The sequence below is a fragment of the Apiospora hydei genome, assembly GCF_038363865.1.
Source record: "Apiospora hydei strain CBS 114990 chromosome Unknown utg000005l_segment0_segment0, whole genome shotgun sequence".
In the NCBI taxonomy this organism is placed as follows: domain Eukaryota; kingdom Fungi; phylum Ascomycota; class Sordariomycetes; order Amphisphaeriales; family Apiosporaceae; genus Apiospora; species Apiospora hydei.
In genome coordinates this window covers 3,102,106-3,126,701 of record NW_027117364.1, presented here as the reverse complement: position 1 = coordinate 3,126,701, position 24,596 = coordinate 3,102,106, and the positions used below count along the sequence as shown (strand labels likewise).

The 24,596-nt window shown below is 52.9% G+C and overlaps 9 protein-coding genes across 9 annotated transcripts; 4 read left to right on the top strand and 5 right to left on the bottom strand.

Moving 5' to 3' along the window:
- Positions 1–207: 207 nt before the first annotated feature.
- On the bottom strand, positions 208–616 carry PG997_006417 (uncharacterized protein; the record flags this gene model as incomplete). The annotated part of the gene is made up of 2 exons (XM_066810732.1): positions 208–393; positions 455–616. The coding sequence occupies 2 exons, from the start codon at positions 614–616 to the stop codon at positions 208–210; spliced, it is 348 nt and encodes a 115-aa protein (XP_066669655.1).
- A 1,206-nt stretch (positions 617–1,822) lies between these two features.
- On the top strand, positions 1,823–3,322 carry PG997_006416 (uncharacterized protein; the record flags this gene model as incomplete). Its single annotated transcript, XM_066810731.1, has 1 exon — positions 1,823–3,322. One exon carries the CDS (start codon positions 1,823–1,825, stop codon positions 3,320–3,322), a length of 1,500 nt encoding a protein of 499 aa, XP_066669654.1.
- A 2,547-nt stretch (positions 3,323–5,869) lies between these two features.
- Positions 5,870–6,476, bottom strand: PG997_006415 (uncharacterized protein; the record flags this gene model as incomplete). The annotated part of the gene is made up of 4 exons (XM_066810730.1): positions 5,870–5,997; positions 6,057–6,255; positions 6,299–6,345; positions 6,470–6,476. 4 exons carry the CDS (start codon positions 6,474–6,476, stop codon positions 5,870–5,872), a joined length of 381 nt encoding a protein of 126 aa, XP_066669653.1.
- Positions 6,477–8,610: 2,134 nt separating this feature from the next.
- On the top strand, positions 8,611–9,483 carry PG997_006414 (uncharacterized protein; the record flags this gene model as incomplete). Its single annotated transcript, XM_066810729.1, has 1 exon — positions 8,611–9,483. The coding sequence occupies one exon, from the start codon at positions 8,611–8,613 to the stop codon at positions 9,481–9,483; it is 873 nt and encodes a 290-aa protein (XP_066669652.1).
- Positions 9,484–10,502: 1,019 nt separating this feature from the next.
- On the top strand, positions 10,503–10,709 carry PG997_006413 (uncharacterized protein; the record flags this gene model as incomplete). The annotated part of the gene is made up of 1 exon (XM_066810728.1): positions 10,503–10,709. One exon carries the CDS (start codon positions 10,503–10,505, stop codon positions 10,707–10,709), a length of 207 nt encoding a protein of 68 aa, XP_066669651.1.
- Positions 10,710–11,367: 658 nt separating this feature from the next.
- PG997_006412 (uncharacterized protein) lies at positions 11,368–12,928 on the bottom strand (the record flags this gene model as incomplete). Its single annotated transcript, XM_066810727.1, has 2 exons — positions 11,368–12,720; positions 12,770–12,928. 2 exons carry the CDS (start codon positions 12,926–12,928, stop codon positions 11,368–11,370), a joined length of 1,512 nt encoding a protein of 503 aa, XP_066669650.1.
- A 3,340-nt stretch (positions 12,929–16,268) lies between these two features.
- On the bottom strand, positions 16,269–17,552 carry PG997_006411 (uncharacterized protein; the record flags this gene model as incomplete). The annotated part of the gene is made up of 1 exon (XM_066810726.1): positions 16,269–17,552. One exon carries the CDS (start codon positions 17,550–17,552, stop codon positions 16,269–16,271), a length of 1,284 nt encoding a protein of 427 aa, XP_066669649.1.
- A 1,305-nt stretch (positions 17,553–18,857) lies between these two features.
- On the top strand, positions 18,858–19,514 carry PG997_006410 (uncharacterized protein; the record flags this gene model as incomplete). The annotated part of the gene is made up of 1 exon (XM_066810725.1): positions 18,858–19,514. The coding sequence occupies one exon, from the start codon at positions 18,858–18,860 to the stop codon at positions 19,512–19,514; it is 657 nt and encodes a 218-aa protein (XP_066669648.1).
- Positions 19,515–20,186: 672 nt separating this feature from the next.
- Positions 20,187–21,772, bottom strand: PG997_006409 (uncharacterized protein; the record flags this gene model as incomplete). The annotated part of the gene is made up of 3 exons (XM_066810724.1): positions 20,187–20,702; positions 20,728–21,149; positions 21,724–21,772. The coding sequence occupies 3 exons, from the start codon at positions 21,770–21,772 to the stop codon at positions 20,187–20,189; spliced, it is 987 nt and encodes a 328-aa protein (XP_066669647.1).
- Positions 21,773–24,596: the final 2,824 nt, after the last annotated feature.

The window sequence follows — 24,596 nt, the reverse complement described above, 5'->3', positions numbered from 1 at the left end:
TTGGTATCCCCAATCATCTCGTCCTCCGTAGGATGAAGGGTACTTTACCCCCTGAGGCACACATATCAGGTCACCCTTTCGCGTCCTCGAAATGCAACAAAGCCAGACCTCGCATGCGCTGTTGTATTAAGTCCACAGAGGCTATTCACCCATACAGGAGTAGGCTACTCCTCCTTAGCAGGCCCCAAACAATGCTACCAGCTCTAATCAAATCGCTTTCGCATCACTGCTGGCCTGCTTATCATCCCTGTTCTCCTCGTCCGCCCCTTCGATCCCGACCCCAGGTGCCCGGAAGATGTTGAAAGAGCGCCACGCGAGACGTTGCACAGACGGAATGACGAAGTGTATGGTGAACTCGTTCGCCTCGCCGCTTTCCTGGAACTCATCGAACCGCTGGGAGGAGCTCTCTAACGTCGGCCCCCTCCAATAGAGAAGTTTATCACCAATCAGAAACCCTGAACCCTTCCCGCTGCGCCAGGTGGCTCACGAGCTTCCCCGCCGGGATTATCTGCTCCTCGTCAAGGTCGAAGTCCAGGAACAATAGCCAGTTTGCCGAAAGCGGTTGCTGCGTCGCTTCCCATTGCTCATGGCATGCTTGCACCAGAGCCACTGCCATCATCTGCTTAATACGCAGCTCCATCAAGCTGCCAAGAAGTGGCCCCCTTATCTTTCGAGGCACGCATCTCCGGAGCTCCCGGGTCCCCGAAGGAAGGTCACGAGGCCCAGCCCGGAAGCCTAACACAACTCTGTGTACTTCGGATACTAGTCTTGGATGACACGGTGGCTGGCAGAGGCAACTCTTTCAATTGGCCGCCACCGTGCCACATCACTCATGGGTGGTGGTCAGCACTCAGCTCCGCCGCCGCCCCATCGTGAAGTCTTGCCAAGAACTGTTGCTGGCCAGCTGAATATCCGCTATAACGAAGCGAACGATAGAGCCAACATCCGCCAAGCATCTAAAGACATACGTACGATCGTGTCATTATCGTCTACCGTCCACGCGAACCGGGTGATTCTTACTGCAGTGGCCTGGAGGGCATATGCAGCACAAATGAATGGCTTCGGATGCTAACAGCCAATTGGATACATTAACACCGTCAGCTTGACACGGCAAAACAAAGCGAGTGGAGGGCAGGGGTCATCTGAGGCCTTCGCTACAGGCTAAATAGACGACTCGGTTACGCATGTAATGGAAAAGCTTTGCTAGCCGACTTCCCGTTCAGATTTTGCAGAACTTTGAAGAAACCGGATTCACGATGATAACTTTACTGGGTACTATTTATAACCCTACCAGGCGTTTTCACGTGTGCCTACGACCCTGGCCTTCGCTTGTGATCATGTGCATATAGGTGGATGCTGCTCCAGCATGGTTGGGCACAGTTGTATCACACGCCTACGATATTGCATGCGAACACACCATCGGGACTGCTGTAGAACCACTATATCGAATGATGCCTGCCATAAAACGCGTGAACCTTAATGGTGGCATTGACAAATGGGGGCTCCTCTCACAACCTCGCTTGCGCTGCGATTGCCCATCTTGGCTCGCTTATACTAAGGCCGGGCTATATGACGTCGATCTTGCCTAAATGAAGGCTTTTGTGGAGATGCTTCTTTTCGTCGTATAGCCATGTAAGTGTTCTAGTGTTCAGCTTTGCTCCATGTCGGGCAAATGGGTGCGAAGAACATGCATATAAGAGCCATGAGAGGACCGTCTTGATTTTCTTGAGAAGATACAAGCCAGCAACATAGGTAGTAGATTTGAGTCTGACTTCCTACTGGCCCTACCCTACCTACACATCAGATATCTCATTCTTTCGGGATGTCTCTGCTCACCCTCGTGGTGGCGGTCACTCTACTCGTAGGGTCCACTCTGGGAGAAACTTGCTCCGAGGTAGCTTCGATCTCTTCGATAGATGTGCAGTCCCCATCGTCAGTTTCGTACCTCAGGGAGCAGGCTGACTACTGGTCTTCAACATGTGCGGCCCTCAAGCCCACGTGCATCATGTTCCCCAAGTCGGCTGAAGAAGTGTCGAACATTATCAACGTCTTGAAGGGCAACACGGAGAAATTTGCTATCAAATCAGGCGGCCACAACCCCAACAATTATTTTTCGAGTATTCAAGGTGGACCCCTGATCTCAACCCAGAAGATGGACCAGGTGCTACTAGACCCTGCGACGGGTATAGCTAAGGTCGGGCCCGGCATTCGTCTTGATGAAATTGCCGCCCAGCTTCAAGGAACTGGCTGGACGTTTGTCGGAGGACGTATAGGAAACACGGGTGTGGGAGGTCTCATTCTGGGTGGTGGGCTCTCCTACATGTCAGCTCAGTACGGTTGGGCGGCATCGTCTGTCCTCGAGTACGAGATCGTGCTCGCCAACGGGACCATTGCCACGGCTTCTGCCACACATAATCCAGACCTATTCAGGGCGCTCAAGGGCGGAGGCAACATGTTCGGCGTGGTCACAACTTACACCCTCCAGACGTACCGCCAGGGCAACATCTACGGAGGCAACCTCGTCTTTACCCGCACCCCCGAGACCGACGCCAAGCTTCTGAAAGCCGTCCGGGACTTCGCCGACTACAACCAGGATGACAAGGCCGCTATCATCGTCACGGCCGAGCGGTCCACCGTCAGCCTGATCGACTCGTGGATCCTGTTCATCTTCTACGACGGCCCCGAGGTGCCCGCCGGCACCTTCAAGAACTTCACCGACGTGGGCCCCACGCTCAACACGTGTAAGGTGCAGACGTACTCGGACCTCATCGGCGGCAGCAACTGGGTCATCGTCAAGGCGTCCGTGGTGGACATCTCGACGACGACGATCCCCGTGCCCTCGCTCGAGAACGCGGGCATCATGGACGAGATCCACGCGCACTGGCGCAACCTGTCCGGCTCGACGCAGCTCGAGCTCGGCATCGTCGCCTCGGTCGCGTACCAGCCGTTTCCCCGAGCCATTGCGCGCGCCGCCCGCGAGCGAAGCCCGGACCTCATCGACGCTGACGAGGACGTCGACAAGATTATCATGGAGATTAACTATAGTTTCGTGCCCCAGGCTTCCTACAGTGCCATGGCCGATACCGTCGAGGCCACGTACAACGGCGTCGACCGCATCGTGGCCGAGTGGCAGGCACAGGGAAAGCTGCCTAAAACGCACCTCCCGGCCTTCATGAACTACGGGTTCTATCGCCAAGACTACTTTGGTCGCCTCAAGCCCGAGATGGCTAGGTTTGCGGCCGGTGTTGCGGCGGCGGTAGATCCTACTGGGTTCTTCAGGGACAGGACTGGAGGGTTCCGACCCAAGGTAGACAGGTCTTGATCATATGTATGTAGTAATAGCCTGATATAGCAACCGTAGGCAAACCTCCTAGTCAAGATCCAGATATCAGGCCTGCCAGTGCTTTGCAATACGTCCCAGAGAGCTATCCTCGCCTGAAGCAGGCCAACAGGCTTCTTCCTTAGGCAGCTACATGTGCCTGGAACTCGTGCATGCCTCTCAAAATGTGAATCACCGTGTAGAATACGCTAGTCCGATTTAGTAGCGCGCCTTCCATTGATTATTCCAGTGAAGTAAAATTCCCAACCGCGTGCCTGCCTTGTCCACAAACCAAAACAAAGTCGTCCTTGACCTCCACCACAAGCACACACACGTTTCTATCATCACCCAAACCTCCTTCCCCAGGCCTCCAAACCGCGCCCGAATTACGAAAACGTCGTCGTATCGACTCATCTGTCGTTATCAAAGGCGCACCCGGCTGAAGGCGGTCGATTTCGACTCTTTTTGGCCAAGTTGGTGTTGTGCCGCCATCCAAGGTTAGCCTTGGGTGGCCATGATTGATCTAAGGTAGGCTTTTTGTGGCCATTCAAGCGTATTTCTTGCTCTGTTGCGCAGTCTACCCAACGCGCCTGCCCTCTTGTATAAACAAAACCGACTTTTCGACTCATTGATCACTGCAATCTGTCCCTACAAATAAATGAAGATGCTGGGGATTCGTTGATGGGCGTTCCTGCCCCAAGCCTGTGGACACCTGCCACCTCCAATCTACCAGCATAACCAATACCGCCTAACACCGTCCAACATCACGAAACCTCACCAAATCGCGCCCGAATCGCGAAAACGTCGTCGCATCGACTCATCTGTCATAGTCGAAGACGTTTTCGGCTAAAGTGCGACTTATTCCGACCGTTATTCGTTGTTCTGCTGATTCGCTGTTTAGTTGGCCTAGTTGCGCGTTCATCGCGCCACATCTAAATCCTCCCTCATTGAGAAATACCGACGGCATCTACAAACACCACCAAATCACGTCCGAATCACGAAACCGCTTTCGCATCGACTCATCTGTCATAGTCGAAGACCTTTTCGGCTAAAGGCGGCTTTTTCCGACCGCTATTCATTGTTTTGCTGGTTTGCTGTCTACTTGAGGCTCACTTGTCAAAGAATACCGGCCTCTCCTACAAAACCCAAGGTAGCAACACCAATCCAACACCATCACATGAAACAAAGGCATGTCCCTGTTACAGCTGTGACAGTTCATTCGGTTGCCCAATCGTCGATGCCAAAAGAAGTTACTAGGTACTTGAAACCATCTACATGGTTACACAGCCAAGTTCGTCTCCCAGGTACGGTCAGGCTTCACTTATCGCGTCTATAGGCAATGGCAACTTCGTTGCTTCCATGAATCAGGATAAAGATCATTCATTTACGCACGTAAAAGTCATCCAAAGACCGTATCTTACGAGCTCATGGTATGCGACGCCACTAGATGTCTCGGATGTCGTCAACGCCTCTGCCCTGCAGCAGGAAGGATCGCCTTGGGTGGCTGCATGACGCGATGACTGCACTCACTCGAACGCCACATAGCACATCAAAGGCACAGGACTCGTTGATCGATCTGGACAATTACTATATATACCCTGCTTTGGCTGCGAGGGAACCGCAACAGACACAGGCTATTCGCCAAATACAATGGCTGGACTCTGTCATCAGCAAAGTTTGCCTGTCGCTATGGATCCCACGAGATACACGAGATACACGAGATACACCGCGATTAGGATTGGCACAACTCAGCAAGTCTCGGAAATTTGGCCCATTTCACATCGAGTCGGTGTCACTGAGATTCGAAGCCTTGTGTCATTTTCGCGTTGAATAAGGGTATATTATTGTTGGTCGGATCCATCGGCATGTGCAGTCATGGCGACACGCTTTTGCGATCAAGGCCCTTTTCTGTACAGCTCTCAGTATCACAGAGGCACTTAGAGATTGCAGCCAGGCAGTGATAAGAAGAAGTATGATTGAGAATATCACCTTCGGCGCTGCACCGGCATGAATGTCTAGGGTTTCTCGACATTACATCGCGATGACGTCACATCGTGGACAAGCCTGCCTGAGCCAGGACACACTACAAGTTTGGCTGGGCACATCACATAAATGTGGCTTCTTACAACACCATACGGACACACGATCCTCACTTACACTGATTGCGCTTCGTCTGAAGATCAGAGACTTGCAAATCGATTTGTCAAGGCTTGCAACGCGACGGGCACAAAACGGAGAAAGACTTGATGAATGATGTAGCTGTGCTATGATAGCTTCAGCTGGGTATCTGAAATTCAGAACTATGAAGGATTCCTATGGCAATGGGTGCTTCCCAAGAAGCCACTCCATGCGTGGGATCAACGGGGTATCCACGTGAAATTAACAAGCAAACAATAACGCCATTGTGAGAACCTGGGAGAACAACAACCCGACCATCCCAGTCTCATGATTACCACCGCATCGCTCCATTCCTCAAGTATTGGTATCGGTATCGGTATCGCTATCGCTCACGCCATACCCAAGCTACGCCAGAAGGGGGTCAAAGGGCACTTATGCGGCAGTGGGCTTCTCCTCAGCCTTGGTCTCGGCCGTAGCGGCGGGGACGGCGGGAGTGACCTCAGCCGGAGCGGACTCGGAAGCGGGGGCCGGGGCCGGAGCCGGGGTAGCAGCCGGAGCGGCTGTGAGCATGCATTAGTTATTGCCCTGTCAAGTTTGTGTTTCACCTTGCGTCACTTACCGGCAGAAGCCTCAGCCGGGGCAGCGGTGGGAGCAGCCTCGGTCTTCGGAACGGCAGCCTCGGGAGCAGCAGTCTCGGCAGCGGTGGTTGCGGTAGCAGCAGTCTCGGCAGGGTTGGCCTCGGGAGCCTCGGCGGACTTGTCCTCGGCCTTGGACTTCTTGTCCTTCTGTGGAGGGCAACGTGTGTTAGAATCATTCCACTGAAGTCGACAGCGCAGAAAAATAATTGTGTTGCTTGCTTACCTTCTTGAAGATGGCCTTGAACTTGGCCTTCAAGTTGTCGAAAAGAGCTGGAGGATGATTAGCAACTTCGTCAACGCTTGACGTCGCATACAAATGCGGCGGCGATGTTGCCCGAATGGGCACAATCGCAACAGCCGATCAGAAGGAGTCAAGAAAATTTGGAGGGCTTACCAGGCATTGTTGCGGTGTTGGATGGAAGTGGAAGAGATACAGATGATCTGTTGATGGTTGGAAAGATGCTTGGACGAATGCGCAAGGTATCTGATGCTCAACCAACGAAGTGAAGATGACGAAAAGGTCGAACAAGATGGTGTGGTGAGGGTGAGAGAGCGAGCCTTTTGAAGGGTCGATGTTTCTCGAAATTGTTTTCGTATCTCTTCCCGAAAGTCGAGTCTGGGGTTGATAGGAAGGGAGCAGGTGGGGCAACGCATACGCTACTGCACCTTCTAAAATTGGGGAATTGGAAGCGCTGGGGTCAGAAGGTTCAGGGAATGCGCAGCGCTGTCACTCAGGGTACACATACGACAGGCGCTAAAAAAGGGCCCGGGTCTACCACCGCGTTACAGTCGCAGTTCCTTTTTCCCTAACGCCCCTGCCTGCGCCTCCGATTGGCCCGGAAAGCCCAAGACGGGGGAAGGGGGGCATGAGAAGGGAAACCATAGGCTTTGTTTGCAGGTTGCCTCCGGAGATGCAGCTGCAATTCATTTCCGTGAGAAATGAATTTGCTTGCAGCGGTACGTGTGTGACGGAGGAACAGAAGAGTCACCGTCACCCATCGTCGACTGCCCCATCGAGCCCTCTTGCTGGAATATTTCTATGCTAGGATACGGAAAGCTGGGGCCTCTTGCTGCTGCTTGTCTCGTTAGACGCCCTGGGAACCGGCCAGGTGGAGGCTATCGCGACTTTGACGTGGCACTTGACCCGTCTGGCGTTTTATGAGAGAGGAGCTCCCGAAAGTGAGCGGCTGCGCTACCGAGATGATGGCATGTCTGCTAGTGTCGATCCGCGATGAGCAACCAGTCGCAAATAGGCATGGTGGAATGTCACTCTAACAGGGGGTCCTATGGGACTCATTGGACTCCTACACAAACGGCTTCTGGCTGAACGTTGTCCCCTGCCTGCCCCATCTCGGGATTCAATGACCATTAAAGTCATTCCAATCCGACACGATAGTACTGAACTCTTCCCTCCCATTCTCTCTATCTGATCGCGCCTAGAATCCATCCTATGATCATGCGATTCGTATCTGCTGGGATGACGCTGGAGGTGGCTTCGCCTTGATTGAAATCTCTACTTGTACATGTCCCTATTGGCTGACCCTCGAAGACGGAAACCTTTTTTTTCGCACTGGAGTTTGGATGCTGGGACCAAGCTGGGTTCCGTGTTGCATCATCAAACACTCCGCAATACCGAGTCTTTTGGAAATGAGGTCGATCGTGTATTGTTCAATTACTTCTAGAGCGGTACAGATAACGGTGATAACCGACAGGAGGTCTCCCATGGCGCTGATGGGATAAGGAGGTGGCTTGACATCCAGTCAGTCGGGCACGCGTACAATCCCAGTACTAAACCCATCCTCGACACACCCACCTGAACGGAGCCCCTTTGCAGCCCGGGTCTAGAAGGGCGGCTTGCTCCAAATCGGTCATTTTTTCCAGGTCAGAATTTGGACCCGGACTCCAGTATTCCGATCCACTACCGGCGAGGCGTGCGAGGTCGAATGGGTTGATGAGTCAAGTGGACCGCCGGGGCACTATCGGCCGCTGGCCGTCCGTTGAGAAGGGTCATGTCTTGCGCGGGAGAGCCAAACGTTAGAAATAGCGACGTAATCTGCATGTACCAAGCATGGTGCCCGTGGTTTGTCGCCGGGAGAAAAAGGGCGCGAAACGAAACGAAGCGAAGAGTTCTGAGAGTTCTGTCTGTCACTCGTTAAGTGCAGCAGCTTTCCAATTACACTTTTAGTGTGCTGGGGAACCTTTTTCGCAGCAGCAGTGGGTCGAAGGAAGCTAATGAATGGGCTTTTTTGCCTTGAGACTTTCCGCCTTTGAAAACCCCACGATTGGTGCCATTTACGCTACCGCATTCTCCGAAATATCGATCCATTCATTCTCACTGCTCACAAAAGGCGCACCTGGAGAACGAGCGTCCCTCTCTTCCTTCATCCACCATCCTTGCATCTTTTGACATTGCTGCTTAACCTCGAAATCCGGGACCAACGGACAGACCTGCAGCTCCTTCTTTCGCTTCGAAGTATTGATATTCGGCTTAGCCACGCACGCACACGCTCTCTCTCTTGCATCCGTCCATCCACCATGGCGCCTGTCATCTACCTTGTGCGACATGCCCAAGGTTACCACAACCTGAACAAGGAGAATGAGCAACTCCGCGACCCTGACTTGACGGAGCTGGGCAAGCAGCAGTGCGCCGACCTTTGCAAGCGCTTCCCCTTCCACGACAAGATCACCCACCTGTTGGCTTCTCCCATGCGCCGTACCATCTACACCTGCTTGCTCTCCTTCGCCCCCGTGGCCGAGGCCGGCAAGGTGATTACCGCCCTCCCTGATGCGCAGGAGGTCTCCCTTCAGCCTTGCGACCACGGCTCGGATCCCGCCAAGCTGCAGGCCGAGTTTGGCGACAAGGTCAACTTCTCCCTCGTCCCCGAGGGCTGGAATGACAAGTCGCCCAAGAGCAAGTACTACCCGGACCCCAAGCTGCTGGCGGCTCGCGCCCGTGATGCTCGTCTGTGGCTCCGCGACCTGGTCCGCGAGGCCGGTGATGATGCCCAGGTGGTTCTGGTCACGCATGGCGGTATCCTACACTTCTTGACGGGCGATTGGGATGGCTATTCCCCTACCTCTGGTAAGTTCAACTTGGTTACTGGTGCCGGTGTCGCAGCAGAATCCACTCCTTTATTCCCCAGATCCCCAAAGTCACGTGATATTGACCTCGATATGATAGGCACTGGCTGGAGCAATACGGAGTTCCGTTCGTATGAGTTTGCGGACTCCAAGTATGAGGACCCCAACGCCTCCCTGAGGGAGACCAAGTTGAGCCGGCGGGAGCGCCGCGGTAGCGCCATCCCACTGACGGAGACGGAGCAGTTCCAGCTGCAGGAGGCTTTCTCTAATATCGTCAGAGCCGAGCTCAAGGAGGCCAAGGAGGCTGCCGAGAGTGCTGTTCTGTGAAAAGGGACATCGGTGGCGGTACATGAATGGGTATGATGACGACGCGTGCGGCCTGGATAATGGATGATTTCGACCTGGCATGGATGGGCCACGTCACGTGCATTTGGTGATGGAAAAAGGGAAGAAGGGCTTTGTGGGACTAGAGGTTAGACACGAAAGGAGCCGCAGCTCCAAAGACAGGGCCACAGGCAGCTATATGTCTTGCATGAACTATAGAATACGATTGACGATTCATGTCTACTTTTCTTTCTCGGATGAGCCTTCACCTCCCCTTCATGTTTGTGTGGGTGTGTTGGTTACTGGTTCAACACCATATAGATGGCTTTCAACACCAACCACCCTTGCGGCACTCTTAGCAAACGCCACCAGGAATCGGAGTTACCTCTGTCCTCCTCGAGCAGCCTCGAAAGGGACAGATGGTCGCACATAACCTGAAGCCATTTTTCTTTTTCGATCCAGCCGAAGAATACGACAGGAATGCTGCTGCCAAGCCTGAGCCAACCTAAAATACATGAAAAAGACGGGATGATGACTCGAGCTCTGCTGGCGATGCCGGTGAAATAAACTTCGGGACCTCCTCTTCTCGAGCTCGTATTCCCCCGGAGACCTAGTAAAGTTACTATTTGCAGTTGACTGGGTAGCAACAGCCAGGGAACTCGGTCCCAATTCAGCAGCTCCATATCGTGGTTTATTTTTATCTAAGGCTTACTGTTCCGCCCCTCCCGTCTGACGATATTCCTACCTCGTCCTGCCCTGGCCAGCCAGCCCTATTGCACCAAACAGTCGGATCGGGTCCGAGCAGCCAAGTTGAGCATCGCGCCGTTCTTCAATATCGCGCGCTCTTACACTCTTTGATAAAGACGGCGGATAAATTCTGCTCGATAACACATTCCTGGTATTCATCGGCTCCTACATATACGCGCGCGCACACACACACACACACACACCAGACCCTCGCTCGATCTCCATCACTCTATACACACCCACACTCCCCAATCCACGGGCACGAAATTAAAGCAATGGGCGTCTCGGGCATCAGCGTCTGCTTCTGCGTCGCCTACTGGATCCGCAGCGTCCAGTCGCGCGTCGACGAGGTCAAGCAGAGCCTCGCGGGATTGGTGCCGGAACGCCAGAAAGAGATCGATGTGGAAAGCGCCATGGTACCGAGTGACTGGCGCGGCGAGGAGGAGGAGAAATTGCTGCCGAGCGGGCAAAGAGCATGGTGAAGGGAAAAGGGGAGGACGAGGCGAATGCGAAGGCGAAGTACTGCAGTCTGTACGGGTAGTCAAGATGTGGGTTCCGGGTAACGGAAAGTCGAATGAAAAACGCAATTGCATGTAATAGTAATGAAGCCAGAAGAGGTCATGCTTGAAGCCCTCTTGGTGGGAACAGGAGAACCGGGCGGCAATGCAGGTGGGCAAGCTACCTATTCTGAGCATCTTGGGTCGACGATCCAGATGGGGTAGTCAAGCCAAGGGTAATAATGTACCGCCGCCACAAGGGCATAATTCGAATAGTGGAAGATACACCATCCAGTTCGGGCGAAAATGGTGTAGGAAGATAATAGCGATGATATATTGTACAGGTCGCCATTGATTATCCAAGATATCTAAAGTCTACCCTGCCGGCCCAATTCCTGATGCAAACCCCCACCCATGGTATTGGGCATGCAAGATGAGTTTCCCTTTTAGATGGTGTTATACATAAATATCCAGAAATTCGTCGAAAATGGTCCTATACCCGTACTCCAAAAGCTCTGACTGGGCTAGAGCCAGTTGCCATATCAGATCCCGAAGTCGATATAAAAGAAGATGGGTATCCAACGCTCGCTCGCTCGCTCCTTTCAAAATCCATTGGTCGCCTGAACGCAGGGACAGCACTCATCTAAAACTGGCCTGGCTCGCGGCTCTGGTTCCGCGGCTGCACCTCCGTAGCAGGGGCCACCTGTTCGGCCGGGTCCGGCACAGTCGTGCCCTTCTGGGCCTTCTTGCGATCTTCCAGCTCCGATTCGGTCAGCTTCATAATATCATCCTTGGTCGCCACGGGCGTCCAGTTCCTCCGACCCTGAGTCGCGGCAACCTCGGCCTCAGTGAGCCAGGCCTTCCAATGCGCCGTCGAGGGGGCGGCGCCGCTTCGCTCAACCCACGCGGTGCGCTGCGTTTCGCGAATCACGTACCACAGAGTCCGGGTGAAACTGGGCACCCCTTCGCGACCATTGTTCGCGTGCTCGGCAGCATCTCTGGAGTCTTCTGGAGTCACATCCTCACATGTATACCGACTGAGATCCCAGAAAAGCCTTTTGGGTAGAAGGCCCATAATCCAGTACAAGCCATTGAGAATGACGTATGATGCCCCAATCAGGACCTGAGTGACCCATTTGCAGTTGCCCAAAAGGATCACACTGACCATCAACAGGAAAGTCCCTATGCCCATGAGCACTTGGTAGGCCTTGGCACCAACACGATAATTGCACTCTTCCGTACCGGCATAGAGCTCCCTGGCCACTTCTTCGGTGCATTCGATAAGGATAAATGCACCTTCACGTGTTCGAATAACGACGTCACCCTTGGGTACCTTGTTCGTATGGCTTCTCGACATGAGGACAGGCTTCCACCAGGACGCCACGCCGACGATGGAGCTCACAATGGATATGAAGACTACGGCAAATATAGCAGTGCCATCTTCCTGTATCGCTGCTACGATGATGATGGCGATCGAGAGCAGAAAGGAAAAAGCCGATAGGATGTGGACTGGCGACCAAAGAGCTGGCGGCACAGCAGGTCGCTTTTCATTGTTAATTGTGCCGGGGTCCGCCATATAGTCCTGCACTCGCTCTCTCATGGTAGGCCGTCGCGCTATACCTTGAATGGGAGCATCCGCATCGGCACCGGTGCTGGTCTGGAGCCCCGATGTTGTCCCTCGCGTGCCCGATTCCACATCCGCCCGCGTTCGTGGCAGCTGTGCTGACCGATCTGAGATGCTAGAACTTATTCGCCCTCCCTTACTAAGTATCTTGCTGATAACGCCTTTTTTATGGGCGGCTGGTTTAGGGACCCGAAGCCCGCCAACAATATCTCGGTCGGCGTGCTGTATACGCAGCTTTTTGAAAGCAAAGGGTTGGAACTCGTCGAGCGGATGGAGGATATTGGCAAAGAAGCCCACAGACTCGAGGGTCGTGCCACTGAAGACTCCCGTCATCTTGGCTCTTGTCTCGGGCATGCGCGTCGGTCGGGTTGGCTTCAAAAAAGGCCTGCGGTGCAGGGATGATGCGAGGCAGCAGACAGACGGTGCTGGCCGTGATTGCTTGGGCATGATCACCTATCGAGGACTCGCCAATGACAGCGAGCAGGGTCACGACATCGAGTCGCCAGCCCGAAGGGCCATCGTCGGAGGTGAACCAACTCAGTAGACCTTGGGCTTCGGGTTCATTGGCGCTATCCGACATAGTAGTTGGTGGCCGAGCGAGCCGGCAAGGTCAGATGCCTAGGCCGAGCGTGAAGAATGAATGGAGCAAAACCAGCGATTGGGGATTCGAGCACGGGTATTGAGTTCGTCTGGTCGTGGGTTCCTTGGCTCCCGCCCTTGTGGGTAAAGAATTGGGATTGGATGGATTTTGGGAAGTCTTTAGCGGGACGGGACGAGACGAGACGAGAACAGACGAAGCACGGGTGCTCCCGCCAAGACGGAGACGAAGACAAAGGACGATTGAACGGCTTTAAAGATTCGAAAAGAGCGAAAACGGACAAGGAGCTCGGACAATTGCTTGCTACAAATCGTGATGTGGAAGATGGAAGCAGTCAACTCGGGTCGAAGCACCAACGTACATACTTGTAGCTAGGGATGGACTCCATGTCGCTGCTTAGTTCCCGGTCCGATCCAGGGTCCTGACCAGGGATTGTTTGTTGCATGGGATTTTGAGGCTGATGTGGTTACCCAGCTTATTCGGCGAGGCCAACTGCCTAGGCCAACTACAGCACCCAAGGGGGCACGGCAACGGGCAGAAGCAGACGAGGCCGCGGGTGCTCGCTCAAGGTTGATCACGTTCGTTCGTTTGTCCAGTCCGTTGTCGAGAAGAGCAATCAGTGGGCAACAAGGAAAACGAGAAGCTTCCCCGCCTACCTAGGTAGCTGAGAGGAGCCCTCCCTACTCCCGGCGCATGCCAACCGCTCACATGCAGCACCAAGCGCTGCTGCAAACTCGTTAGCGCAGTGATGGTCATGATTTCCACAGTTCGTTATCCGTTCTGCCAATTTCGAGGTAGGGCAACCAACGATTCGCGCTTGCTAAGAGAGGCATGTCGGTGCATGGAATTGCGGGTAACTCGAAATCGTCATCCCGCGGACCCGCCAAACGCTCCCGCCAATTGCCTGTCGCCGTCAGTTTGCATGCCATTGGTTGTATTGTCTGCCTCGAGTTCCCACGGCGTAATGTGTGTGTATGTGGAAGGATACAGCATTGCCAGAACATTAGGGCTCTGTTTGTTTTGTTTCACTTTGTCTCCTGACATTTGTTTGGTCAGTTGCAATGGTGGCACAGCTTGCATCAAGTGACAGGTGTTTCTCGACCAATCTTCAGTGCATGTGCAGAATACAGTTGGTCGTAGCTGCCTTCTGCCTGGGGTATAGCCACCCGGCCTGACCTGACGTACAGGGCCAGCCCTGGAGATGTCTGCAGAACTCGCGCCCTCGGCCAGGTCCGTCCCGTGTAATAGGCCGAATTGCAGAGCCTGCCTTGTGGGACGCTGCACTTACACCCAACCTTCGAATCCAGGATGCCAATTAACCCCACCCAACATCGTGAGCCGACGTGCAAGTAAACGCCTGGAGACTGGGGGCTGGAGGGTAGCTCTGCCATCGCCAATTATGTCAACTCCAAGAGGCAATCGAAACCAACCGGCTTCTGGTTCCCTTCTTTTTGGCGGCAGGATGCAAGAAGTCAACCAGACTTCCATATTCCGTCATGAGTCGAGGTATACCACTGGATGATTTGATTAACCCTTGCATGAAACCCTGGTCCGCTGGTTGCCATTGTCCTGGGATGTTGACGGGGCAGTGGGCATCGCGAACTGCATAGCCCGCCCATTGGGTTTCGGTGTGAGCTGGGCCATTCACTCGTGAAAGAGATGGGGCATATCTCGAGGCATATGTCGTGTTTTCCTGTTACTCGCCCAGAGCGCCTGCAAATGTATTATGTGCCTGGACGGGGTCGTGGCGTGCAGCAAGTGGCCTCGAGGACCTGAGATATCCCGTGTCCTTGGCGGCTGCAGTCGGTTATCTGTTATGATTTTCTTCGTGTCTCATCAGCAAATTGTACGCACTTCTCGACAAAATTCTGCAACCGTACATGGAGGACGGAAACCCAGTCGGTTCTCCGCGCTTGCAGTCTCCAGGCTGTCCGTCCTCAAGGTACCGCTTGAAGGTCGGCAGGGTAGACAGACCAGGGCGGCCTCTCGTCTAAGCCCACCGGCCGAGACTTCAATGTCTTTGATCCCCAAGCAGCAATGGCAACCTCTTCATCCTGGAATTCGTCTTGTGATTCTGTATTTTCTTTTCTTTTGCAGCTGCGGAGAACCATGGGGCAATTTCCTTCTCGTGGCGACTTTCTTATGCGGTTTGGCACTACCCATTCGGTTTACTGGAGTCTCGTGTCAATATGCCCGCGTAAAGTAGGCCTCCGAGTTGCAGTGGTGGCGTAGATGAGAAAGAATGTCGCCCTTATATAAGAGGATGGGATATCTACACTTCAAGATCTGGGCATGGATATGACTTGCGGCAAAGACGAAGGGGTTTCCTATTCGTACATTCTCAAGGCACCAGTTGTAATCCATGCTAGCGTAGAGCTGGATTTACTGCTAGGCTGCCCTTGCAGCTTTGACACGCCCCTGGTCGCTGGGTGCAGGGTGGCTAGGCGTAACCTAAGGCCAACTCTGTCATCAATCCACCTTGATCGCTACACAGACCTCCCTACTTTGGCAAACCGTGAAGTATCTCTTAACTCTGCCACGCTTACAAGATTTAGATGGCATAGTATGAGCTTTCGTATTGGTTCTTGGTATGACATCCCTTGCACAGAGACTGCGCCTGTCTGTCCCCCTCCCCATCAGTCCCTAGGCAACAACAAAGTAATGTCTTTCCCTTGGCGGAGATAATAGGAATTCTTCGAGTCTGTGGTAGATGGATAAGACCAAGTTCACGAATGAGGATCATATGCGAGATGACTGTTCACTGGTGACGGGGAAAAGGTGGTGACATTCATCAGTTCGTGAAATACATGACTACTCAAAACATAACAAGCAACTATCCGTCTCTTTTGGGGGAATGAGTCTAACGGCATGCTGATGCACGGCAACTGAAAGTCTATTATGTACATGTATGTGCAAAGCGAAAGCAGAGCACCCATCTTCTTCGGTCTTTTGGTATCATGAAAGTCAAGGGTCAAATGCAAGTTTGGCCTCCCTGAATCTGCGACTTCTTGTGAAAACGCCCCGTAATGGATCAATCAAAGTGAACATGCTTAGGCGTTCCTCCTGCGCTGCCTTTGCCACTTCCAGGCTTGCCCTTAGGGCCCTTAAAGCCATTGCGCTGAGGTGTAACTTTCTTGAGGGCTGAGCGAGGCGAGGGCGTTGACTTGGTCCCCTGTGTAGGGTCACTGACGTGCTGGTTCTGCGTCACTGGTATGTGGAATCGGCCTTTCTGATTTCCAGCAGGGCTCTGATAGACCTGGCTCGCAGAACGGGGGGTCACCTTTGAGGACTCATTGGATGCTGGTTTCTTTGTCGAAGACTTCTAGTCCTCGAACTTGAAACTACGGCTGACACCAACGTCGAGAGGGCCGCCCTTGTAGGCACCTCTCTTCTTCTTGTTCTTTTCCTTGGTGAAACCCTTACCCCGAGTGACGATCAAGTCCTGGTGCGCCTTCTGGCCGTAGGCATCATCGATGTAGGCGTTGGAGGACAGGCCAGGGTCGACCGCAACATCCTTCTTGATTCGGGAGAATGGCTCGTTCTGCACCCGGCCGTTCTTGCCACCACGGTTGTTCTGCTTGTAAGTTGTTGGGTCCGGAGGGAGGGGGGCGTCCTCAGGCGAAGTCGTCAGGGTAGCCGAGGTGTCGGAGTTGTTGCCGTTGCCCGCCTTCGCATTGCTCTTGGCGGACTTCTTGGGCTTTTCGGCCTCATCGTCCGAGTCGTCCGAGTCGGATGAATCCGAGCTCGAATCTGAATCAGGCAAAGGGACCTGGGCGGCGGCTTCTCCTCCGTCATCGGAATCGGAGTCGGAGTCGGAATCATCGCTGTCCGAGGAAGACGAGGAGTCATCAGAGCTAGATGAGGCATCTTCAGTCTTCTTCGCGGGCTCCTTGGCGGTCTTATCTTCCGAGTCGCTGTCGTCAGATGAATCGGAACTCTCAGACGAGGAGTCGCTGGTATCAGCCTTCTTGGCGGCAGCAACCTTGGCCTTCTTCTTGATCGGGGTCTTCTTCGCCTTGGGCGTGGGCTTCTCGTCTTCCGAGCTTGAATCCGAGTCGGACGAGGAGCTGTCGCTGTCGGATTCGGCCTTTCGCTTTCGCGGGTTGATAACAGCAGCGGCGGCCTTCTTGGTAGCATCCGCCTTCACGTCCTCGTCACTGTCACTATCGCTGTCGCTATCATCCGAGCTGGAGCTGGAACTGGAACTGGAGCTGGAAGACTCGTCATCGGAAGCCTCCGCAGCTGCTGGGGCATCGGCCATGTCGACATCGTCGCTGTCGCTAGAGTCGCTGGAGTCGCTAGACTCGCTGCTGCTGCTGCTACTGCTGCTGCTGCTGACAGTGTCGACCTCCTTCTTGATCGAAGAGGTGTTCTCGTTGCTTGAGAGAGCCTCCCATGCTTGGAAGACGCTGACAAGAGAGTGGTGTTCGCCCTTCTTCTTCTTCTTCTCTCCAGTCCAGCCCTTGCTCTCGCGGTGCTTCTGGAATTCGCGATGCGCATTGTCGAAGCCCTGGTCGGACAGGAAGGAACCGACAAGGTCCATTAGTTGGGCGGGAGGAGCATCATTGGCAGGCTGGGCCTTGGTAGCCTTCTTGGTCTTCGCCATGGCTGATGTAGATGCAGGCGCAGAGTCGGTTTTGGATGAGTTGTTGCTGAATAGCCAAGCTGGTGCTTGGTTCTTGGCTGGAGGAGAAGGTTTACTGTGACCTTTCATTCCAGTTGACACTGAGTAGAAATGCGGCAGTAGTGATTGAATACACCAAAAGTGCGATTGGGTTCACCATGTAAGTGAACAACCGTTGACGCGAAAGTGTTAGTCTTGGTCTCGGCGATGGAAAAAAATTGTGGAAAATCGGCAGGCGGGAGAAAGCCGTAGCTTTTTCTGCCAATCGCAGATCCATTTACCGCCTTCCACACTCAAGACTTTTTGGCGGGTCTTTCTACCTCTATTGTCTCTCATTGGATCAAGCTGCTTGAACTATTGAAGCATTTACATACTAGTAACTATCGTCGATTGATTGTTTTGAGAGCTTCAAGGTGAACAATGACTATACGCAGATATCTTACCAATCGTATCTTGCGTTCACTAGGACAGGTGAGTGTGTGATTCGTGAAACTTCTGTGGTTTATACCAAAGACACCTGGTACAGCGCACAGCAGCATCATCACGTATGGTGGACTACAAACCCATTGAATGGACGGTCCTTTAACCAAAAGTGAGGTGAGAATGCCACAGTTAACCTGATTATCGTTCTCTTTCTTTATCACCTATACAACATGCCCAACAATTGCACTTTTCAATTGCCCCCAATTGACAAACCAGATCCTGAGGGCAGGTCGTGGCATTGAATTAGGCAGCACAATTCTCGATACGGAACAGTACCCTTTGGGGAAACACTCCGGCCGATCACGTCGTTGCTAGTGCAAGCAGGTCATCAACCAGAGCAGCAGCAGCCCGTACTGCCGTGTTTCAATCCAAAATAGTATAAACACATTGGTTAGATCATGTCGGAGGCTTGGCCATGGATTCGTTCCCCCTCTTCTTCAAAACATGAATGCGGTATTGTGGTCCCAGAGCTCCAACCTAGCCAACAGCATCGATGCAACGCCGTCATGGCATCTAGGCACCGAAATTCCAAGCAACTGGCCATGGCTCTGGTGACGAGTCTTGCACAGCCGATTCATCAGAGCCAATCAAAGATTGCATACTCGCTTCAGTCCCATACAATCAGAAGTTCGTCGTGGACGAAGTAATCCCAGCAAACAATATCAGGAGAAGATGGAAGAGTATAAGTATAGCGTACTCCCCTACCTCTCCGTGGACTATGAATAAGCTCTAGTCACCAAGAAAAACCTACCTTCAAGAAGGAATCCGATCACCATTCAATATTCTGCTTCCATACGTTACAAGATGACCACGCATAACAACTCTCTCGACGAGGCCAGCCGCCCTCTCCTGTCTGAGCCCAACTTAGGGGAAGGCACATCTACAGGCCATCTTCATCCAGCCATGGTTGCTCGACCCCTCAGTCCTCCCGCACAGGGCTACCGCGACGAAGACGGGAAGGAGAGGACTTGGCCAGTGAACCAAGTCCTCGTGTGGGTTATCCGACCCGTCGCTGTCGTTCTCGCCTTCACCGACGCCATGGTGCAGGTAACCAGAAACCATAGAAGCCGTTCTGGTCTTGATGTTGTGCTTATCATCATAACCTTCATGGTGATGTTCTGGAATCTGTTCAAGCTGATCCCAAAGAAGGCCATGGAGGTTCTGCTGTCGGCCTCCAAGGACGGGAGCGGAGACGACGCGGAAGTGAGCTGTACTGTGGGCAGGTGGAAGATATTCTGCTTCGGCGGCGACTTCGACGAAGAGGTTGGCGGTCATCACGGCGAGGTCCGGCGAGATGTCCGCAAGCCGTCTCTCCTCTGGCGGATCGCCAGTCAAGGCCTGGTGGATCTCGTCCTCGCCTTCTTCCTCATGCTATTCGACATCCTCATTGCCACGGAGAGACGCCGGACATGGTATGATACACCAGTAGCAGTCATTGTGCTTACGTCCATACTCGTGTAAGTAGACCAAAGCCCCCAAGCCCCTTGCAGTAACCTCAGAGATGGGAGAACTCGGGATACTAACAACGAATGCATCATAGCGGTTTCCAATACATCATGGTCTTCCTTCCCACATCTCCTCATGCGGCCCCTTCTCGATTACTCTCAACTACAAGCGCGACGACCCATACCAGTACCGGATCCAACTCCCTCAAGACGAGGAAGCAGCGCAGTCTTCCGCGAGGGGGAAACAGCCCGTTTCGGTCACGGCTTGAGCTGCTGACAGACTTGTTCTCTGAGGTGAGCACAGAGACAAGAAGTATATCCAATCTCGCATTATGGCATTATCGCAAGTCGAAGAAGACCTGGAATGGGTCGGATGGCGGGTACGAGAGTATTTGTGGTGGATCATGTCATCCCTGGGATCGGTCGTTTTCTTTTCCGTCGTTCATTACAGTGTTTGAGCTCTCAAACAGGGTGTACTGCGAATGGAGTACGGCTTGGATAGGCAACGTTGGGTTGGGACTTTGTGTTTTGCTCTACAACGTATTCCCGTCTCTTATAAGTTTCCAACCATCCAAACATCTATGTCTGCCCTCGTCTCTATTTGGCGCTCTTTATAGCAGTTTTACGCCATTTCCCTCTTCTTCTGATCCTGAGCCTATCCGTACCAAGATGAGCCAAGAGTGGTTCTTCACTGGTTCATCATTAGTTCCCGTTCACAGCGCTCCCACACCTCCATTCCCGTGAGAATGGTCGTGACAAACATCGCGATCCCTACTGTTCCCGTATCTGCGTTTATCCAGCCAACTGCAGCGCCAGGCAGTACGATATCCAGAGCGCTGGCAGTGACGCTGCGGCCCAGCCCGCTGATCTGGGCGCGAACCGCCCGGCGCCACATGGCTCTCCCGGCCTTCCTCTTCTGCACGATGCGACGCAGCCGCTCTTGCTCCTTCGCCATGTCAAAGACTTCATCGCCGTCAGTCTCCTTCGTCTTTTCCTTAGTGACACCACTGTCTCCTGTGACAGCAGTAGCAGTGGCCGTGGCGGAAGCGATGGTGGTAGCGGTAGCGGATTGCGGCTTCTTCTCCTTCTCCTCGGAGAACACGTCCCCCACCTCCGGGACTGGCGTGTACGCCATGACCTTGAGCATCCTGAGCAGGCCCGAGAAGACGGCGCAGACGAGGGCGAAGAGCCAGAAGCGCTGCGCCTCGACGGTGAGGGTGCTCGCCCACTCGGGGCTCCAGACGGCCAGCCTCGATCTGCAGCGCCTCGGCCATGGTGCTGGCCTCGAGCAGCAGGTACATGCCGTTGAAGGTGCGCGAGAGCACTTCGAGCCACACCTCGGTCTGGACCCAGGACGGCTGCTTCTTTCCGGCTGAGGATCCGGCGGTGAGGGCGTGGCTGGTGTACAAGAGCTGGGCGGCCCGGAAGGACTCCAGGCACCGGAATAACCGAAAGGTACGGCGGACGAGGCCGAGGCGCTGGCGCAGAGCAGACAGGATGGGCTGGGTGGTGGCGAGCGTTATGATGCCTTTGGCATCGGGTGTTTGGTTGTAGTTGAGTAGCGGCAGCAGGGCCAGATCCTGGAGTAAGGGATAGGCAAACAAGATCTGGATGATGGCTTGGAAGAGCCGTAAGGTGCGTTCGAGGCCAACTGAGAGATCATTAGCATCGTCGCTCTAATAAACGTCTTCTCTGACTCGATAAGAAAGGGATATGCCAAGCGCCCTTTGCCAGGAAGATGGGGAGTTGGCAGCGGCGGTGGTAAGTCGAGCGGGGGACCCAGATGCCCATGAGGGCTTCCATGCTGCCCCAACTATGTGCCTCAATTCACCCTTGAGGTGCTATGAGTCAAAACAAGAGCTCATTAATCACCAAGTTGCTCGCCGAGGTGGTCGGCTGGTAGTTGTAACCTGCTACCGACTCACTTTGCCGACCCTGAGTTCGAGTCTCGCTGTGGCTTTTAGCATCGAAGCGCATGGGCAAAATGATTCATCTATGATCACCCATAGTCAAATACCAAAGCTTCGTGTACATTCGGATTCCTTATACTCAACGGGCTCTGAGGAAGCCCACCATATCGTGATATTACCCATCCGGGGAAGCAGTCACCCACCCGTTTCTTACTCATGCCCCTCATGCATTGCATGGAGCAACATTCCACATGGAAGCTGGGCACAGAGTGGAATAGGCTGTTATCTCTCAACATAAAGGAAGTTTCGACATACCCGAATCTGTTGTGAATCGCACAAATTTGTCGAAAGTGCTGACAGCCATCTTGGGCTCCTCAGCCAATTGGGCTCTCTAGCAAGGCGCTCAAAATGAACGGCGATGCCAGCGATCCACACCAACCAAAACAAAGAGTGTCGGTATATTGAACCGCGCTTTGATGTATCCGTGGATGAAGTAACGATAAAATTTCCAGCAATACTGGTATTCCAACGATGGTGTCGGGGTTCAGTGTTTGGGGAAAAGCAGTTCAATCTAGATGCTAGGGTTGAGATTTTAGCGCCTATGGTGCTCCAATAGTGGCCCTGTGCAGCTTGACAGTTCACCGACTCCACATCACTTCGTTTTACTGGTACAGAAGATGGATGGATGTATCCGAACAAATCTCATCAGTCCCTCTTCCCTTGGCATATTGATGGTCAATTAAAGCCGCACGTGGGCATCGTACTTGATATATCAATGTGATTGCGACTCAAATGCATTTCAATCCTTAACTCTGCTCAATATTGCACCCTTTGATTGGTGAGTACCTACTGACCATCAGGTCTCATTGATTCCCTGCCAGTCCCAGGCCCAGGCCTGCAGACCATTTAAATCGGCAACCACTTCCAATCAGTCTTCATTCAGGCAACATTGGGGTGACTCCTCGCAAAATATCGACACAATTTCTGAGCATTCATGTTCCTGGATTGAGAAGATGGTGCGATTACGAGAAAGGAATGAAAAGGTGTACTCTAATACTATCATTTCTCCATGTTCTCTCCTCATTTCAAGCTTGACTTCTGGGACATCAGAACATGCATTCCTTATTGTTCTAGATCAAGCTGTGACCGCCTGCCAGCCTTACCAACAGCACAGGCTCTTGCAGTATCGGTTGAGGATCCTCTCATCAGAGTTGACATTGCTCATGACCCTGCTTGACCACTGCTTGCTGCCGAGAAAGTTTTCAATGCTGGAGTACCACCACACTGGTGATTGACCATATACGCAGGGTTTCCCATCCGAGTACTTTTCAAGCTCATGAAAGCCAGATCAAGGAGTTTTCTTCAACAGATGTATTTGGCTCTCTCATCATACTTCCCAGTCAGTAGGGTGGCCTGCAGCCATTGCGGTATCTCTGGCAGTGTCAGTGCCATGCCCCTCATGCTCTCTGTCAAGAGTTCTAGTACGGCTGTATTATCCAAATGATGACTAGTACCACTATTTGCTACTGCACAGTGATCGGAACCCTCGTCTTCATGGCTTGATTGGAATTTCCCTGTTCTCGGAAGCTTGGACGTGAGGAGAGACGGGATGATGTGTTGCATGACACCCAATTCTATATGATATAATGGAGAGGAAAATGATAAACTAATACCCCCCCTGTTCATGTTGAGGACAACTCATTCTCATGTTGGTTCCCAGGCTTGTGAGTGCGGATGCAATGCTGTTATACTCGCTCTTTGTCAGTCTCTCATTTTGCTTGGTGTTCAAGTGAAGAAAAGGGTGGCAGCGTAGTAACGCCTAATACGTGATAGTCTATGGTCTCTTGTCTGGATATGGTATGTTCCAGATGGGCTGTGGATATTTGATAGTTCTCTGATACAAGCATGAAGAACCTCCATAACTTCTCTGAGTGTCGACGTTCACTCGCCGACCTGCCCCGACCGCCCAAATTCTTTGTGCTGCCCAGCTTACGTGGTCGTGGCTGCCAATATCTCAGACCTCCCCGTCGGGTCGCGTGGGGCCCAGCAATACCTGTACCGGCCAATGAGACGCTATCGTGAACCGAAATTTGGTCAAGATTTGAAAATGTAGGCTACGTAAGACGTTATAATTGCTAGTATTTTCAACAACAAACAAGTGGTCTGACGGCGGACTGGGCGAGGGTGTGAGACTTGATTTCTCTATCTTTGCTCAACTGGCTAATACGGGGTTCAACTCTAGGACGAAAAACAAAAAAACGCGGCCGCCTGGGGGTATGGGGGAAACGAAGCTAACTTCCAAGTTCCTTGGATATAGATTTCGAAGGTAGATTCGAAGGCCCCTCGGAGGGCTGGTCCCTCGGGCGCCCGGGGGAGGAAGAGGAGGGAAAAATGTGTAAGTACATAACCAATTTCCTAACCTCTCCATCATCGTCGAGTAAGCCGTGGACCACTTGTTTCAATTTTTTTATTATATTTTTACACCAACATGTCAAAGAAAACGGCCAAGTCCAAGCCTGGGCAAATAAAAATCGCGAATATGACTTGATGGCACAACGCAGTTTGCCCGCTCAAGTAATCTCATCATCGTCGAAGCAATATCCCTCGAGCTTTTACAGGTTCCTGATAGTCAAAAGCATTTGGCCATTGCTATCTCACCAATGACAGGCTCGCCAATAGTCCTACAACGTGTACTTGATTCATTGGCTATGGCTACGAAAATAGGCCGGGTCATGTGTCTTCGCCGCCATTCCTGCTGCTTGATATTTAACCAGCTTCGGTTCTACTCATCTGGCCTCGGAATGCATTGGGGTACCTGCCATCTATCATGATGGGACAACTTCTCCGAAGCTGCCCCCAAACTTCTTGTCGCTTCCGTTCCAGTACAGTACCTAGCTAGCACCATTTCGTATTCCAAATCCGGTTGACAACACGAAATCACCACCCTGGTCCGTCATGCAAGATCACGCTGTTCTGCCATCTTCCCAGGAGCATCACGGCCACATCACGGCCCTGAAAACATACTTACCGCTCTATCTGGTTCCGCCATGATGATATGGTATCTTTCCTGCATTCCCTACGCTTGACCGAGAGAGTTGTGCTGAGGGGTGGTGTCAAATTCGACAGAGTCTTAGAAAACGCAGTGTGTTGTCATGAAAGTTGAAATATAATTATCATGGTAATGACTG